We start from the raw sequence: 17,914 nt of genomic DNA, 5'->3' as shown, positions 1-17,914 counted from the left end.
TGAATTTGGTCAAAACATCAAAATAGTGAAATTAAATGACAGTGAAAATAAATGGTTTTACAGTACTGCTAAACACTTTGAAATAATTTCATGCCATTTTAGTGAATTTCACTCCATGCATGAATTAACATGATCTTAATTTAGCTTATGTGCCAACCATCTCATTGTGAGAATATACTTGCTTTTAAGTTCGCTAAACAAAGTTAATTGTCTTCACAGTATCGAGGACGTTTAGTTTTGTCATTACTGCAGTGGGGAACATTTCTTGGAAATAAATTTTATGGAAATCCCTGAGCCACAACTTCAACTTGTCTTGTAAAAATTAAGGTCTCACAAAATTAAATGGCGGGACAACAGCTGCCTTTTTAATTGGTTTATGAACATAACAGTTTGATTAGTCAAGGTTTAAAGCCCTTCTTATTGGAGAAAATTTCCCAACTAAGGCCTTGGAAAAAACACATTTCTGGTCAGTGTTTTTCAATTGGCGATTGTTTCTTTTTTTGCTAAACTATTTGACGAAGTACAAATTTTGCAGGTTTTATCAATTCGTCAAAAGAGGGCGCTATGCAGTGGTGAAATAAATGAGGAAAAAAATATCGACGGCACTTTTTTTAATGTTTTAAGTGAGCACGCTGACCAGAAATATTATTTTTTTTAAGCATAATTTGTGTACAATATTCTGATAGACCAAGGCATTAACAGTTTGACTGTTTTTCTCTACAGGTGTCTGCATGGGGTGGATATGTTTTTATCATAAATCTGATACCATTACATGTTTTTATACTTTTATTAATGGGTAGATATTCTGAAAAAATATACGTAGGTGAGTAGAACTTATTAGGTTAATAAGATTTATTTTTTATTCATTGTTAATTAACTTTGCCCTATAACTCCAATTGTCCACCTAAATTAACCGACTAGGGCCTGACTGGTCAATGTTAGGTATTCAAATCACAAACCCAAAATAACTGCCGAGTGGCTGAGGGGAAGACGTGACCTGACCTGACCTGACGTGAAGCTAGGTGATTAGTTGCCGTATGTAAGCGTTGGTTTGAGTTATGCATGCAGTACATGTTTACTTTGATTTGGCATAGTATTTACCATGCCGTTTATTTAGCATTATTTACTGGTTTACTTATTCGTCTTGGTTGTACACTGCTCTGTGATGCTATTGAATAAAAACCATTCAAATAAATTTGATTGACCTGCATATGAGATTTCATAAGACTTATTGCTGTACAATCGATGTCAAAGAACTGTAGAATACTTTATTTTCGCTTGGAATTTATTTTCGCTATTTTCGCTGAAGGGATGATTCTGTGAAATTAAAATCCAGCGAATATACTTTTTTTTCCTATAATTCACATTAAACTCATCAAAAATCAGTGAAAATAAATTCCATACAAAACGTCCAAAAAGCCTTTCCAGCGAAAATAAAGTATTTTACAGTATTATATCCTTAAAGTATAGCATATACTTCAGTTCATGCATACATTACACATAATATACTACACAAAATAATTTCATAAAATACCTAGATATCTGTCTTCAGTGAATATAAAATCCCTGCTATCAGACAAAACTATGATCTGCCAATTTTGAACGTCTGCTACCAGTCATCTCAAGAGCCAATGTCAATAGAGTAGACAAGGTCTTAAAAATGGATTAAATACCGGCAAATCAAATCCTGCGTAGGTATGTCTCTAAACGCATGTTTTTTGGTTCATTTAGTGTACTTGTTTGGACTCCTCAAAACCTAATATTACATGTGAGTTTTTAAAGCGCGGCTCCGCAATCCCAGGAATTGCGCCAGTGTATCATGGGAAATGTAATTTGCATGGTCCGCCCAGTTGCTTACATTTCAACTGAAGGCGTTAATTCCGTAAGCTAACATCGTGCATTACGCTATAATCTGATTTGAAAGGACTTGCTGAATCCCGTTGTTCGACGTTCACTGGGCCTACGCACTCTTTTGAAAGCCGTTTTCTGTGTTTGTTTCGCTTGTGGTCGACTGTAAAGCACAATTTCTGTAAATGGCGTTACGGCATTGTAAGGTTCTCTCTGAATTGAGCTCATGCCTTTGCTTTCTTGCTACTAATTGTACTAATATGTTACAAGTGCGACCTTTTTATACAATGTATTTATTCATTCACAACCCGTACATTACGAGCGTGATGTATTCATACTACGTACTGTGCTATGTTGCCATGGGTTTATTTATAAATATAATGAGTACGTAGTTGCAACAAGCCAGTTATTATTAACAATCTAAATAGGCAAAGTTGTGATGTTGTCTCACACTTCTAACGTCCACTGTCAGGAAATCGTATTGTCCAAAAAGGGAAACTATTGTTTATACCCATTTGCACTTGTTTCCGGAAGCATAGCAGAACTTCGCGTACTTGAAGTCAAGTGTACGTGTTTGGCTGGACATTTGATTGCACCTTTACCGTGTAACAGCCAACATGCACAAAATAACGATACGTGTCTCGGAAGCACAAGAGGCCGCGATACGCGCTCTATTCTCCCACTCTGATTGGGATTTAGTTTACGAGAACCAGGCGGAGGAAGAACTAGATTTAGATGATAGTGGATTGGAGCCTGATCTGGTTGTTGAGAGAGTCGTCGGGCAAAACGAGTGTGGGTTTTGTCTTAGTCAACCTTGTGTGACAACAAACAGGCAAGATTGGTTGGGAAATGGCCAGGGTCCGTGTGACAACAATGCTGCTATTAGGCGTCGTTTATTTCAAAAAGTATTGGACGATGCTCGGACAACGAAATGCGTGGACTGACGAAAGATACATCCAGCGCAAGTCACAACTTATGATGGCTGATGACGTTGTGGTCACACAAAGAGAAGTGATGCTGGAGTGTGTTATAAGACAGATACGCGGACTGTATCCCAATCTCCCAGGCGTGCCTTATATGGGTCATCTCTGGTACTGAAAAAATATGTGTCTTTCATTGATACAAACGAACCAAACGGCCCTTTTCAGGGCCAACAAATATTCCAAAAAGAGAACTACCGTATTGCCAATTCCTTGCATCATGAAATAACTGTAGTTTATTTGAATGACCTACACAATGTAGTTGTCGTACAACGTTTGCCACAATGTGTCTTGTCGGCTAGGCAATAATGACGTTTTGCAACGTCAAAAAAAAGCAAACAAAACTTCATTATACGTATACGGCTGTGCGGCACGGGTCAGACGCCAAACATACCTAAATATATGCGCGGCTCATACTAGTACGTGACAAAAAGGGCTAAATATTTCACTGCGGGGACATGTTTCAGGGAACATTATAATTTTTTGTGAGACCTTTCAATTTATTTATTTCGAGAACGAAAAGAAATTTGAGAAGCATATTCGACATATTGTCGGGGACGTATTTGGAACTCCCTCGACTCTTTTCATCGATATCGGAGTGTAAACCATTTTTTTTATTTTCCCAGCCCTGTAATCGCGAATGTCTTTCTTTGCGCACACACACTACATAAATTTTTGGTATGTTTACTCAAAGTCTCTCTCCTCTCGCACACACCCCAGCTCGTGCGATTCGCACTCGCGCGGGTCGGACCGCTTCGTGAAGCGCCGACGATGTCCCCTGAGATGAGCGGACGGACAAACAGCTCACAGCATATCATTTCTTATTAGCTCCACGATATCACTTACATGATCAACTCCGTAATTACATAAACATACCTAGAGATTGAACAAACAACTCGGGATTAACACCTTACATTTGCATAAACCCATGACTGACAGCCAGTTTGAGCAGTCAAAACGACTGTTTGAATCATGCTTTTCCGTCGCTTTTACGCGGAATTCACACTGACATCGCACAGAACTCGTAAATTAACATCGCAGTTGTATCGCGGACATATTCATGTTTGTGTACGACATGAATATAAAGCACCACAGGCGTTAAGATTGCCGAAAAGAGTGATTTTGCGGAGCACCCCGAAGAGTTGTTTCACGCTTGAGTGTCATTTGCATACTGAAAAGTGGCGGCCATCTTTCCTTTTATACACCCAGACCCGCGGTTTAAATAATCTATAGAGTAATCATGTTTTCTTTGTAAAGGCGTGTTCGCTGTTCCCTCTCTGGACACCAACAGAATATTTGCTGTTGTACTGAACAAGGGAGCTCAGTGCTAAACACGAAAGAAAGATTATCAACTTAAAGTAGAGTTTAGATCCAATTTTCACTAAGCAGTAAACAAAAATGTTCATGTGACGTTTTCTATCATGTGATCTTTTCCAGCTTATACAACATTTTATATACTGGGTACACTACTATCAATGCAAGTACCATTTGTTGGATTTCAACCAGTTAGAACCAGTGAGCACATGGCTGCAGCAGGTAAGTAAACAACAACTATTTTATTCTCTGAGGCGTTTTGTATGCTGTACTTGTTAGATGTTAATAAGGTCTTGAATATTTATCAGATGCCAGATGCTATTCAGGTCATGAATATTCATGAGATGCTATTCAGGCCATGAATATTCATGAGATGCTATTCAGGCCATGAATATTCATGAGATGCTATTCAGGTCATGAATATTCATGAGATGCTATTCAGGTCATGAATATTCATGAGAAGCCATAGGTTGTTCAGTACATGAATATTTATGAGACTCTAGGTAAGTAGAGTCATGAATATTCATGAGTGTTAAAATATTAATCAGCTCATGAATATTCATGTATGTTAGGTTATTGGGTCATGAATATTCATGAGATGCTGAACATCAGTCATAAAGAAATCAAACAAGTAAAATATTTTCTTGTTATAGATTAATTTATTAGTAAGGATGAAAAAAATTACATGATGAATAGCCATAGCCATGTTTGGTTTAAATAACGTGTGTATAGTTTTGGCAACAATGTTACTAATACCGGAGTCTGAATATTGATATGTTGTATGTTTTCCAGTTTCCTATCCTTGTGAAATGGCTACAAAAATTAAGGCCATTAAAATATGGGCATGTCGTTAAAAAGGGGGAAAAAGTTACTTTTGTACTCCCCACCTCTACCCTCCACTGCTCCTCTATTTAATTGTATATTGCTCCTCTCAAGGATACCTATAATCATCTCAAGGGGGCATATACAATTGATTTTGGGGCGATTGGGATGAGTTAGGTTAGGGCTGATAGGTACAATTACAATAGTATGTTCAGATCAGAAATAATTAGTTGCAATTGTAATAATTATGGTTGGGCTATTACTCTGGCAAACTGTTGGTTTTCAATGTGATTTTCAATGTTTTACTTTCAGTTCAATTATGGGATCTTGTGTAATGCGTGTGGTTTGAACATCTGCCAAAAAAACTAAATGATTTGATTTTGAGCTTGGATATTTTTCAATTTCAAACTCCTATCTTTCCAAGAGAGGAGTATAACATTGAGATACTCTTACTTCATCAAAATGGACCATTGTCATATAGCGCATTATTTAAGCGAGGAAATGCCCAAAAATTAGTTTCATGTTTCTCGAATCCCGCACGTTGTTTTGATGCCACTACGATGCTATGACATTTGTTAGTCCTGGTTGTACGTTCAATTTCACATATACTGTAAAATACTTTATTTTCGCTTGAAATTAATTTTTGCTATTTTCGCTGAAGGAATAAAATCCAGCGAATATACCTTTTTTTCTATATTTAACATTCAACTCGTCAAAAATCGGTGAAAATAAATTCCATACAAAACACCCAAAAAGTCTTTTCAGCGAAAATTAATTCCAGCTAAAATAAAGTATTTTACAGTAACGAAAAATCGCCAATTGCGTTGAACTTACTAGTTTCTTCTCTTTTATTGCAGGCACATTTGCTTTGATCCAGGCCTATGCCGCTCTCAAGTATGTTCAAGATTTTTTAACGAAACAAGAATTCAAGTCATTGTTTTTCTTTGCAATTAGCTCAGTAGCTGGAGTCTTGTTTCTTTGTGTTGTGTACCTAACGTATGCAGGTGAGTAAAATCAAACTGATAGTTGTTGAACTTGATTATGCAAATTAGTGACCCAATCAAATTGGGGCAAAAATAAAAGCACTAGATTTTATCACATGAGTGAATGCGGGTGTAAATCCCAAATTTTCTGATTGGAATACCTAAGAATCATTGTTATGCTAATTTATGCAAATTAACCAATATCCTATGAAAAAATCCTATCATGTGATTGGGTTGCATGAATGAACATTTCAGATCTGCTGATTTTTTCAAAAATTTGCATGTATGCGAAGAAAATATGACCACCGGATGGTGGAAATTAACAGAACTACTTTGTGTGTTGTTCTGTCTTTGTGGCATGTCCAGTGGTTATCATACATAAAATTGCATCAAAGCAGAACTGTATCTCAGACTTATCTTATATTGTTGAAGGATAGTTCTGGGCGATGTTTTGGATAGTGGGTCATATTGTGGGAGGTCACCAGAACTGAAACATGTCCCAGGGGGATGTTTTGGAACTTTTTTCAACATTGTTTTGTACAATTAACTGTTTTCACATCAGATTGGCATTCTCATAAAAAGTACAATCTACACTCGGTACCGTAAAATCTATTAATTTGCTGATTCTACTAATTGCTGAAATACTATTTCAAGAAAAGTTAACTTCAAACGACATAAACGTAACTATGAGCATGTGGAGGCATCAAAAGATCGTCCAGGTGCTGAAACGTCACCCGAGGGCGATATTTTGCAGTGGGTGATCTGTCAGATAAATTGGGTACATGTGGTGTAATAGGTGATTTTCTGTTGAACTGCAAGATCACGAGATGCATGAAAGACGCGCGTCGAACGTCTGCCGCAAAAATCAAACGATTTGATTTTGAACTTGAATTTCTTTATTTCGGAGCTCACGTCGACCAACCGATATTCGACAGGAATATTGCTTCCGAATACCCTTACTTAATCGAAATTGCCTATCATCAAATGTGGACAGCACATTATTAAGCATGGAAATGTCCCCGAAATACTTTCGCGTTTGTCGAATCCCACGCGATGTTTAACACCACTACGACGCTATGACCTTTGTTTGTCCTGTTTTTACGTTCGATTTAACGCATAACGCGCGATTCTCGCAGTGAACGGAAAATGGTCTATTGCTCTGTTACATGCACTTGCATAAATGTGCTACAGTCATTGTATTCTACATGTGTTGTATACTGTAAAATGACTAATTTTCACTGGGTTTAAATTTCAATGATTTAGCATTTCAGGCATATTCAGTGGGTTTTAAATTCACGGTTTTATCATTTACCGATAGATAATGTATTCTATGCTAAATTTTACATATTCACATATTAATTTAGCGCATTTTCCAGTCAGCGAAATAAGCAAAATTAAAACCCAGTAAATAATTAATCCTTTTACAGTACATCATTATGGGACCCATATCAAACACAACACAGTGCAATGACTGTAGAACTTTAGTGATTTAGTATACTATATCTACAGTACAGTCTGAGTGTATTTTTAAGCTTATCTTGCTTTTGAAAGATCTAAATTTTCCAGAATAATCTGCCTAAATATTACCGTTAAAGTCCTATTATAAACCGCGGTTTATATTACAATGTATCAATTTAAAAATTGGGATCAAAAGCTCAAGTTCGGGGTGCGGTTTCTATTACGTACATATTGCAATCACTAAATGGGCGTGGTCATTTTTTGTCCACAACACGTGCACAAAACAAACAATACACCATACAATCTCTTGAATAGGCGTCGGGGAAGAGTGAAAGGCCTTATTTTGGTTCTAAAATAGGCGTTACGAAATGTTGAAAAATTACAGTCAATCAAAAAAAAATTCCACACGATACAAAAAATACTCAGTATTTTTAATGTAATATGCATTTATTTTTTTAATTTTCTTGGTAACGAAAAGTATATTCTAACAGAAGTTTCAAATAAAAACACGAATGCACTGCTTAGTAGCAAATGATCACATAACGGTAGCTCGATCCGGCCATGCTGCGGGTCACAAGTGAATAACTTACTTGTTTTCGAAGTGTTGATATTGGTGATTATTATTTAGTAGTGATTACAATAACGCACGACAAATAAATTCGTTGAATTTTTATAAAATGCAAGTAAAATTCAACTTAGTTTCCCCGTAAGCGAATGATTTCAGTCACATGTAAACAGCCGATACGATATCCAGCATGTTTTTGAATGCTCACGTGACGTATTATTGACCGGATAGGTCAAGTCGCTAATTAACCAATCAAAATGCTGGATGGTGCCCACGTGTCTAAATTACATAGCTCATTTGAATATGTTAATGACAGTTCAGCGACCTCATGGTGAACGCAACACGGAAGAGATTTACCGATAATGTAGCGCGATCTTTTGCCTTTGATTTCCATGGGAAAACGGCATGATTTTTTTTTTAAATCAAGAAATTATTTATTTTCGAAAGATAAATTATTCTTCAATGCTCAGTTTAACACTTTTACGGTGATAAAAGCTCATTGTCTAAAACTTACGAAACGCAGACGTATTCAGAAAGAGTATTGACAGAGGTCGCCGCCAGAACAAAAGCAGTTTCCTTGCCTGTCTGACCGCTGGTGGTCTGACATCTTATCACCGCTGAACAATAAATAGGTGTGAATATTTTTTGGCATGTTGTCGAAACAAATGAATAGGATTAGGAACAATGCCGTTTTGGAACAGCTGGTTGAAACAATGAAGTCAGTCACGGTCTTGTTGAATTGGGGGTGCGGTTAGTAATAGGTACTTTTGAAGTTTTCAATTTTTGTTAAGAACTCTTTAACCCCGAAGCCGAAATTGGGGGTGCGGTTACTATTACGTATGCGGTTTATATTAGGACTTTAACGGTAGTAACATTGCAATTGTCACTGATAGCATGGTGGTAGACTTAAGTTCAAATCCTACCTTAGGCTGAACATCAAAGGGTCGACCCCGACCCTGGGTGAGTGTACCACAGACTCAATGGGAAGGCCAATTCCACTGGCCGAGATTCATTCATTAACGAATGCGACTTTGGGGAACCTTGGTTAAGGTCCGAAGGTGCTTGTGTTCGACCGAGCCTGGTTGACACCAGGATAGCACATTAAAATTGCCATTCGATAGAGAGATAGCCACACAGCCCTGTCATGTAGTCTCAAAACATGAATATGACTTCATGTGTCAGCACTAGCACTTGCAATTTGCACTTACAAAAAAAAAGTCAGGTGAGACAACAGTGACATTCAATGTCCGGAACTGTTGCCCAGCACAAAAAACATTTAAAAAAACAAACACATTTGTAATTGTTGATGACAATGATACTTTTATGAAAAGCCACCCTAATAGCCAGCTTGGATGTTAAGTCCGTCTTTCCTGCCTCGATGTACTGTACATACACTGAGTGTCTAATGAGAAGACACAGACACGAAAGTGCTCATAATGCGGGGTTGTACATGTATAGGGGTTTTTCTCAAAAAAATACAGCACACAGAGGCGATCAACCTGAAAAGGTCATATCGGAAGGTTTCTGTGTCGTTTTAACGGTGTAATTATCACCATTGAAATAATTTTGGAATAATTTTAGTCATTACATTGTCAGCTGGTGTTGCTGGGAAGTTTTCATGGAGAAGAATATATTTGGGAAAGATTTCATGTTGTACGGCAGCACAGAAGTGTGCGGCTCAAGAAATATATTCATGACTTGAAAGTTCAATTGGCAATTTGGTAAGAGGGTGCCAACCGAGAGTATCAGGGCACTGCGCCCCTGTTCCCTGGTTTATAAAAACCCTGTTTGTGGAACATGGCTTACGAGGAGAAGGCGATACTGTACGCATTGATAATGCAGTAATTTTTAATGGTGTTTGTATTTTTGTTTTCAGGTTATGTCGCCCCCTGGAGTGGACGATTCTATTCACTTTACGACACTGGGTAAGTTGACATAAACATTACGTCACTAAGTTATTTTTTGTTCATTGCAAGATCCTGCAAAATTTGTGAAAAGTGCAGCCTGCAAAAACAGAATGAAGGGACTTTGTGGGTGTTTAAGTGGGAAATTTATTTTCCTTGATTTTTGATGGGTTGAATTTTAAATGTAGGAAAAAAGGTATATTCACTGGATTTCATTTTTACTGAAGCATTTCGTCAACCAAAATAAAATTGTAAGTTCACTATTTTTCAATTAGATTGTTACTGAGGTCAGGAAAATTAGACGACAAGAACAATGCTACTTGAATGCCAAAAAACAAGTCCTAAGCCATTAGCAACTTCGCTATATTTCTAACCCGAAAATTTTCTCTCACAAAATCAAAACAGTTATTTCTGGTTGAATGAATTTTTTATGATGATTTTTTGCAGGTATGCTAAGATTCACATTCCTATTATAGCGTCTGTATCCGAACATCAACCGACAACGTGGGTGTCGTTTTTCTTTGACCTTCACATACTAATATGTGCGTTCCCCGCTGGATTGTGGTTTGTTATTAAAAATATCAACAACGAGAGAGTTTTCAGTAAGTATTTTTCTAGAAATAGTTTTTTTTACATACATGTTAATCTCTTTGAACACATTGCTGGCTGGTATGCTCTCTAAAAAAGATTGTTGAATTTTTTGAATTTTTGAATTTTGAATTTTTTGAATTGTTGAATTTTTTTTTGTCTAATACAGTGACTTGTGACTTTTGTGAGCCAAAAAGGTTAAATAGAAATGTTGGGGAGTCAATTTGGGCTTCAACTATGCGTAGCAGCATTTCAAACTGTACGGCAACATTCCTCGTTCGATTTGTCAAGCAAGAGGGAGAGTATGATAGTTAGATGTGCTCCCTTTCAACAATTAGTCATTTTTAAAGGAGCCGAGGTGCCTTATTCCTGCCTTATTTTCACAATTACGATGTAATATGTTACCAAGAGAAAGTATATTTTTTTTTCTATGAATTAATTATTTCTATGGCGACAAATCTAACTATGTTTGGTTGCATAATGTTCAATATTTTGCCTCAAATGTCTAGAGAGCTCACTGTTGACAACAATTTTTTCGGCAAAAATTTTGAGTCAACAGGAAAAGTGAATTAATTTTTTTTCTTCTAGTTGTGTTATATGCTATCAGTGCTGTCTACTTTGCTGGTGTGATGGTACGTCTTATGCTGACGCTGACTCCTGTTGTGGTCGTCTTAGCGGCAATCGCATTTTCAAAAACATTAGACCATTATCTCCTTGACGATACTCCCAAAAAAGAAAGTGATGAAGATAGCGCTGACGAGGATGAAGAGGATGACACTGAGAGGAGAAACAGGAAAAATCTTTACGATAAGGTAAATTTGGCCATTCCAGTTGTTTTCAGCATTTTCTGGTTTTCTAATACATTGAATACACTGAGAACTCGTATTGCAGGGATTTTTCTGTCATTTGCACTTTTATAATAAATAGATTGCGTTCTGGTGGTGGACTTTCAAATTTGCAAAATTATATAATTATACCATTTTTCAAATTAACAGTTTAAAGGCTGCTAATAAAATGCATGTGGGCGATGTACTGATGATTTACGATGTGTATGTATTTCAGGCTGGAAAAATACGCAAGATAAAGTCTAGTCCAGCTGAGGACAGCGAAGGCCTTGGTACGAATCTGAAGGGTATTGTTGTCATGGCGATAATAATGATGTTGATGATGTTTGCAGTGCATTGCACGTGGGTCACAAGTAATGCATATTCCAGTCCTAGTATCGTATTGGCATCGTATAACAATGACGGGTAAGTGAACTTTATCACGTGTATAACGTGCATATATCCACTGTGTACATGACACATCAGAAATGCATATTACATAGTTTGCCATCATAGTGTTGAACTTTTTTAGCTCCGCTGTCATCTTTGTCGAGCGGAGCTTATCATATGAGTGATTGTCCGTCGTCGTCCGTGTCAATGTTTTACTTTTTCGACTTCTTCTTAAAAACTACAAGCTCTATCATGCCAAATTGTTGAATATATGTGAATCTCATGCACAGACAAAAACTGACATTGATGGGGATGCTTTGGGTGCACTGATTGAGTCACAACCTGATGGTCATGATATAGAGGGGCCGAAACACGGGTACACTGACATTGAGAATGTGTGCTGAGCTAAAAGTTAACTAAAATCGGCAAAAATTATATTTTACGATTCGGACACAGCTCATAATCGATGAATGAGTAAATCATTTTTTAGCTCCACTGTCGACTTTGTCATATGAGTGATTGTCCGTCATCCGCCGCCGTCGTCCGTTGTCTGTGTCATTGTTTTACTTTTTTGACTTATATTTGAAAACTACAAGCCTGAATGCTTTGATACTTGGTGTATATGTACCTTAGGTAGACCTCTCTCAGATTTGTTCATTTCATGATCATATCTTCAATTCTCTAATTTTGGTGAATATTTTTGTCATTTTTGGTAAAAAGTGATATTTTCGACTTCTTGTCCAATTGCTTTGATATTACATATTTAGGTACTACATGTGGACCTCTCTCAGATTTGTTCATTTTGTAATGATATCTTTAATTTTCTAATTTTGGTGAATATTTTTGTCATTTTTGGTAAAAAGTGATATTTTCAACTTCTTGTTAAAAACCACAAGTCCAATTGCTTTGATATTACGTATATAGGTACTACATGTAGACCTCTCTCAGATTTGTTCATTTTGTAATGATATCTTCAATTCTCTAATTTGGGTGAATATTTTTGTCATTTTTGGTAAAAAGTGATATTTTCAACTTCTTGTTAAAAATCACAAGTCCAATTGCTTTGATATTACATATATAGGTACTACACGTGGATCTCTCTCAAATTTGTTCATTTTGTAATGATATCGTAAATTCTCTAATTTTGGTGAATATTTTTGTCATTTTTGGTAAAAAGTGATCATTTCGACTTCTTGTTAAAAACCGCAAATCCAATTGCTTTGATATTACAAATATAGGTACTACATGTGGACCTCTCTCAGATTTGTTCATTTTATAATGATATCTTTGATTCTCTAATTTTGGTGAATATTTTTGTCATTTTTGGTAAAAAGTGATATTTTCTTCTTGTTAAAAACCACAATCATTTATGGTGAAAAATGATATTTTTGAATTCTTGTTGAAAACAACAAGTCCCATTGCTTTGATACTATACATATTGTTCATTTTCTAATGATATCTTCAGTTCTTTAATTGAAATGTGCATTGCCAACAGCGGAGCTATCTCAGCCGATAGGCTGCTTGTTCATTGTATATACCGTTGTCCGGGTTTCAGGGTTTTATATGAGCCTGGATAACTACAGATGACCTAAAAAGATCATTTTTGCTTGTTTGTGTGTGCAAGTATTTTTGGAATTATTGGATTGTATATAATTATACTTTTTACTAATCTGCATAATAATCCATATCAACCTGTGTGATTCAAAGTCAATGTCAGGTGTGTATTCACGTTCTACCAGGCTGGTCCACATTTACCCCCATAGATTTTCTTCCCCGTCATGCAACATGTGACCAAGGCCAGAGCCATCTTGACCCATCTTCACTCGCTGTTTTCTCCGCACCGAGTGTGCATCTGAGCAAAGCGGTGGGGTTTAGTCAGCGTCAGAGTTTTTTGAGGTACTCCTTTTGTGACTGTTGGAAACAGTAAGACGTTGTGTCTGGTAGGATAAAATTTTACTTATTGGGGGCCCTGTGTTCTTTTTGTACCTTTCGAAAAAAAAAACTCTGACGCATTAGACCACTTCTCTAGGCCTTCATTGCGTCATTTTCAACTGTAATTGCGTTCCACTCGTGCGTGCCTTGTTCATTTCTTAGTGTAGTTTGAATGGAGTAGAAGGCACTCCAAGAAGAGCTTCTTACCTCCTGGGTCGTAGCCCAAAAAATCAACTCGATCTTGCGGAAATTGCCACATAGCAAATTTTACCATTGTTTAGAATGTGTTCGGGATTCAGAGCTTTATCCCGAGTTCGTGTGTTTTAATTGGGACCCGAATACCTGGGATAGTTTCAGAACCGTGTTCATGTTACTGAGACTGATCGTTTTTTGTTTTTTTTTGGTGAGGGTGGGGGGGTGGGGGGGTGGGTTGGCATGTCAGACCTCTGATATGGAAGAGGTCCAAGTCTAATTATGAGCCTTGACCAATCGCTTTTTACATCAAAATTTCACCGATCCTTGTCAACTCAAGTTATCTGATCAAATCTTTAGAAGGGGGAGTCAAGTGAGTTGGGTCAAGTTGGTCAACTCGTGGTAAAAGTGGTTGTCGGGTACAAAACAGACTTAAGCAATTTCGACTTTGCAATTGGTGTAATGCATTTACATTTGCATTCTCAAGAAAGCAAATAACAGCAGTGGTTCTTCTCACATCAGACTGGTTCTACATTTGATTACCAGAGCTGAGTGTTTACTCTGCAGCATAAATCATAGTACAGTCTGCCCTGCCTTCTAAACATGCCGTATTAAATTTGTGAGACTGGTCTGCACACATGCACTTGCAATAAGCACCACAATAAAAAATAACTTTTACTAACGAATGCGACTTTGGGGGAACCTTGGTTAAGATCCGCAGGTGCTTGTGTTCGACTGAGCCTGGTTGATAGCGCATTGAATTTCCGTTTGATAAAGATATAGCTCACAGTCCTCTCATTTAGTCCCAAACATAAATATAGCTTCAGCACTCTTATTTGCAATTTGCACATACAAAAAAAAAGTCAGGGCAGACAACAGTGACATTCAAAGTCCGTAACTGTCGCCTTGTAGAAAAACATTCAAACAACAACAAAAAATAACTATAGGGACTCAAAAATACAGCATGACTATTATTAGTCAGGTATTGAAGATCACCAAATAATTATTCATGTCTTGTATCATTCCTGTTCAGATCAAGGAATATATTAGATGACTTCCGTGAAGCTTATTATTGGTTACGCGAGAATACCGACGACAATGCGAGAGTGATGTCATGGTGGGATTATGGGTATCAAATCGCTGGAATGGGTAACAAAACGACGCTAGTCGACAACAACACGTGGAATAATAGCCATATAGCACTGGTAAGTTTATTCAACTTGCTCATTGTTTTGAAAAGATCGATGTGGTTGCATTGATCTATGTACCGTAAAATTCGTAATAGAAGCCGCGGCTTCTATTAAAAAGAAAATGGCTGCCCTCCCCAGGAAAAGTGGTGAAGTCCGGGTGCGGCTTCTATTGAAGCATTGTCTAAAATCTTAAAGTGCCAGGACGTGAAATATGCAAATTAGTTAATAATATGCTAATGAGATGCACGCAAATTCCAAACTGCAACAATGTATGAAGTTTTTACTTTAAATCATGGAGCTACAAATGTTTAAATCAAGGGCAATTTTCAGTGATATTCAATAAATATTTACTCAAGAAACAAACTATTCAATAAATACTATATAACATACAAACACACACACACACATGATAGCGGTATAACTCTTTTTGGAGGATGTGGTGGCCCTGAAAACCACGGAGATTTGGCTAAAATCCAAGGAACTCGTCATCGTCTTCATTGTCGCTATAAAATATCTCGGCGATCTCTTCTCCAACTGCCTCGTCGTCTGCCTCGAGATCTTCGTACACCAAGTTGTCCTCACTGCCATCAAGTGCATTAGATATGCCCGTCTTCTTGAATGAATTGATGACAGTTTGGGGCGTAACTTTGTTCCACGACGAGACGACCCACTCAAGTACCGTCTTCTTAGCAGGGGCCTTTCTTTTACCAGCCGGTGTGAACAGTGCTTCGCCCGTCTTCATCCATTCATCCCACTCGGCGTGCATATAGTCTTTGAGTGGCTTATTTACGCCCACATCTAGCGGTTGAAGAAGTGATGTTAATCCTCCCGGAATCACTGCAATGTCCACGTTCCGAGAATACAATTCCTCTTTGACAGCGGGCGTGAGGTGTACGCTACATGAGTCCCATATAAGCAGCCGCCGAGAGTCATCGTTCCGTCTCGGAAATGTGTTTCAAATCCACGGTAAACAAACTGAAGTAAAGAATAAAAAATAATTAACTACAGGCAAAACATGGAAATAAAAAAAAAATTCCGCTAACTCCGTGGAATGATGATTAAACTAGATAGCAAATAATGATGCGAAAAACAAAAGAAAAACGTAATCACAACGTTTACAAGGTGGCAGCCATCTTGAATGGCACGCCATGGCTTTTGATATGACGTGACTCGATCCGGTCATGCATAATATTGACTGGGAACCATGGAAAACAGATTTATAAGAGAAAAAAAGAAAAATATTTTATGTGGAAACACAGAGCGGCAGTCATCTTGAATCTTATTGATCACATTTACAAACAGTGAACAAACCCAAATGTACACGCAATGATACACGGACGGTACAGTGTAGTGTATCAGGACATGATCATGAGAACCGGGCCCAAGACAACTTTTTTTAGCTTCATGCACGAACAAAATAAAAAAAAATACTTACGAGATTCATTGATGTATCCCTTTTCTTGAACTTCTACCGTTATCTCTCTGCGTGTGAGGTCGTCCAGTCGCCGTTTACCTTTGAAAATAATCAAAGGGCGGATCTTTTGGCCGTCAGCGGTAACTGTCAACACAGCGGTGCGATGCACACAATAATTGACAAGTCTCAAAAAGCCAATGCGGCTTCTATTACAGGGTTTTGCAAGTTTCAATTGTTGTAATTTTTGACTTGATACATTGTAGCAAAGTCGGGGTGCGGCTTCTAATAAAAGTGCGGCTTCTATTACGAATTTTACGGTACATGTCGATTAACGCTGTCGTTGTACATAGTTTTCTCACGCCTGCATAATACTATTAGTTGAGTGAATAATAGACCACTTCCCGTTCAATGTGAGAACAACATTATGTGTGAAATCGAACGTAAAAACAGGATAAACAATAATCATAGTGTTTTAATGGCGTCAAAAAGTCAGAAATATTTTGGGTATATTTCCATGCTTATTAATGTGCTATGTGATAGTTAATTTTGATGAAGTAAAAGTACGTAAAAAGTAAAGTAAAGAAAGTAATTCCCGCTCCATGATCGAAATTTCGATATTCAGCTATAAAAAACAAATTGCAACTGAAATGAAAATCAAATCATTTGATTTTTGCGGCAGATGTTTGGTCTGCATTTTTCTCAAAATTCACCAAATCTTGCAGTAAATTGAAAATTAGCCTTTGATTGGATACCTCAAATTATGCTAACTGTATTACTGTATGCGGTTGCATCAATTTATGTACATGTCGGGTGACAACGTTGTTGTACGTAGTTTTCTTATGCCTGCATTAGCCTTGTATTACATGCAACTTAATAAAATGTTTTTCGTTAAAATTATATTGTTTATTATCTTACATAGGTTGGTAAAGCCATGTCATCCACCGAACCGAAAGCTTACGAAATCATGCGAATGCTTGACGTCAACTACGTATTGGTTATATTTGGTGGTGTGATTGGTTACTCTGGAGACGACATCAACAAGTTCTTGTGGATGGTTCGAATAGCTGAAGGGGAACACCCACAAGATATTAAGGTGAGTTATAATAAACCAGTTTGTCGTTCTCAAAGTTCCTGGAGTTTTCCGGTTGCTAGGCTACCATGTGTATGAAGGGGGGTTTGAATCAACAATTTTATAAAATATTGAAAAAATCCAAGCAACAGTACCCAACTATAAGCCAAACAATCAATGTCAAAAGGCAATATTTACAAATCCGAGAACACACAAGGGGACAAACAAACAAAACAAACAACACACTGTCAAATCGGTGAAACATGGACCTCAAGACACAAACCAAGAGGTGATGTCAGGTGTTTCGAAAAGAGTGAGCACATCCTGCTCCACATGTGGCACTCGCCATATATCACAATCGTGAATTTTAGGTCATATTATACATTAAAACATTCAAAATGAATTAGGACAAAATATTATTATTATATCCAGATAGTGTCC

General features: G+C 37.3%; 1 protein-coding gene across 1 annotated transcript in view; it reads left to right on the top strand.

Moving 5' to 3' along the window:
* Positions 1-17,914, top strand: part of LOC100376596 (dolichyl-diphosphooligosaccharide--protein glycosyltransferase subunit STT3B-like) — a 46,827-nt gene that overhangs the window by 22,002 nt on the left and 6,911 nt on the right. The window contains exons 7-15 of the mRNA XM_085494602.1: positions 724-823; positions 4,266-4,364; positions 5,822-5,968; positions 9,847-9,895; positions 10,322-10,476; positions 11,051-11,274; positions 11,525-11,712; positions 14,834-15,005; positions 17,324-17,497. Coding sequence (XP_085350728.1) covers positions 724-823; positions 4,266-4,364; positions 5,822-5,968; positions 9,847-9,895; positions 10,322-10,476; positions 11,051-11,274; positions 11,525-11,712; positions 14,834-15,005; positions 17,324-17,497 — 1,308 coding nt within the window. The remainder of the gene's footprint in view (positions 1-723; positions 824-4,265; positions 4,365-5,821; positions 5,969-9,846; positions 9,896-10,321; positions 10,477-11,050; positions 11,275-11,524; positions 11,713-14,833; positions 15,006-17,323; positions 17,498-17,914) is intronic.

The sequence above is a fragment of the Saccoglossus kowalevskii genome, chromosome 20 (genome assembly GCF_978046115.1).
Source record: "Saccoglossus kowalevskii chromosome 20, keSacKowa6.1, whole genome shotgun sequence".
NCBI lineage: Eukaryota > Metazoa > Hemichordata > Enteropneusta > Harrimaniidae > Saccoglossus > Saccoglossus kowalevskii.
This window is presented reverse-complemented; position numbering and strand designations above follow the sequence as displayed.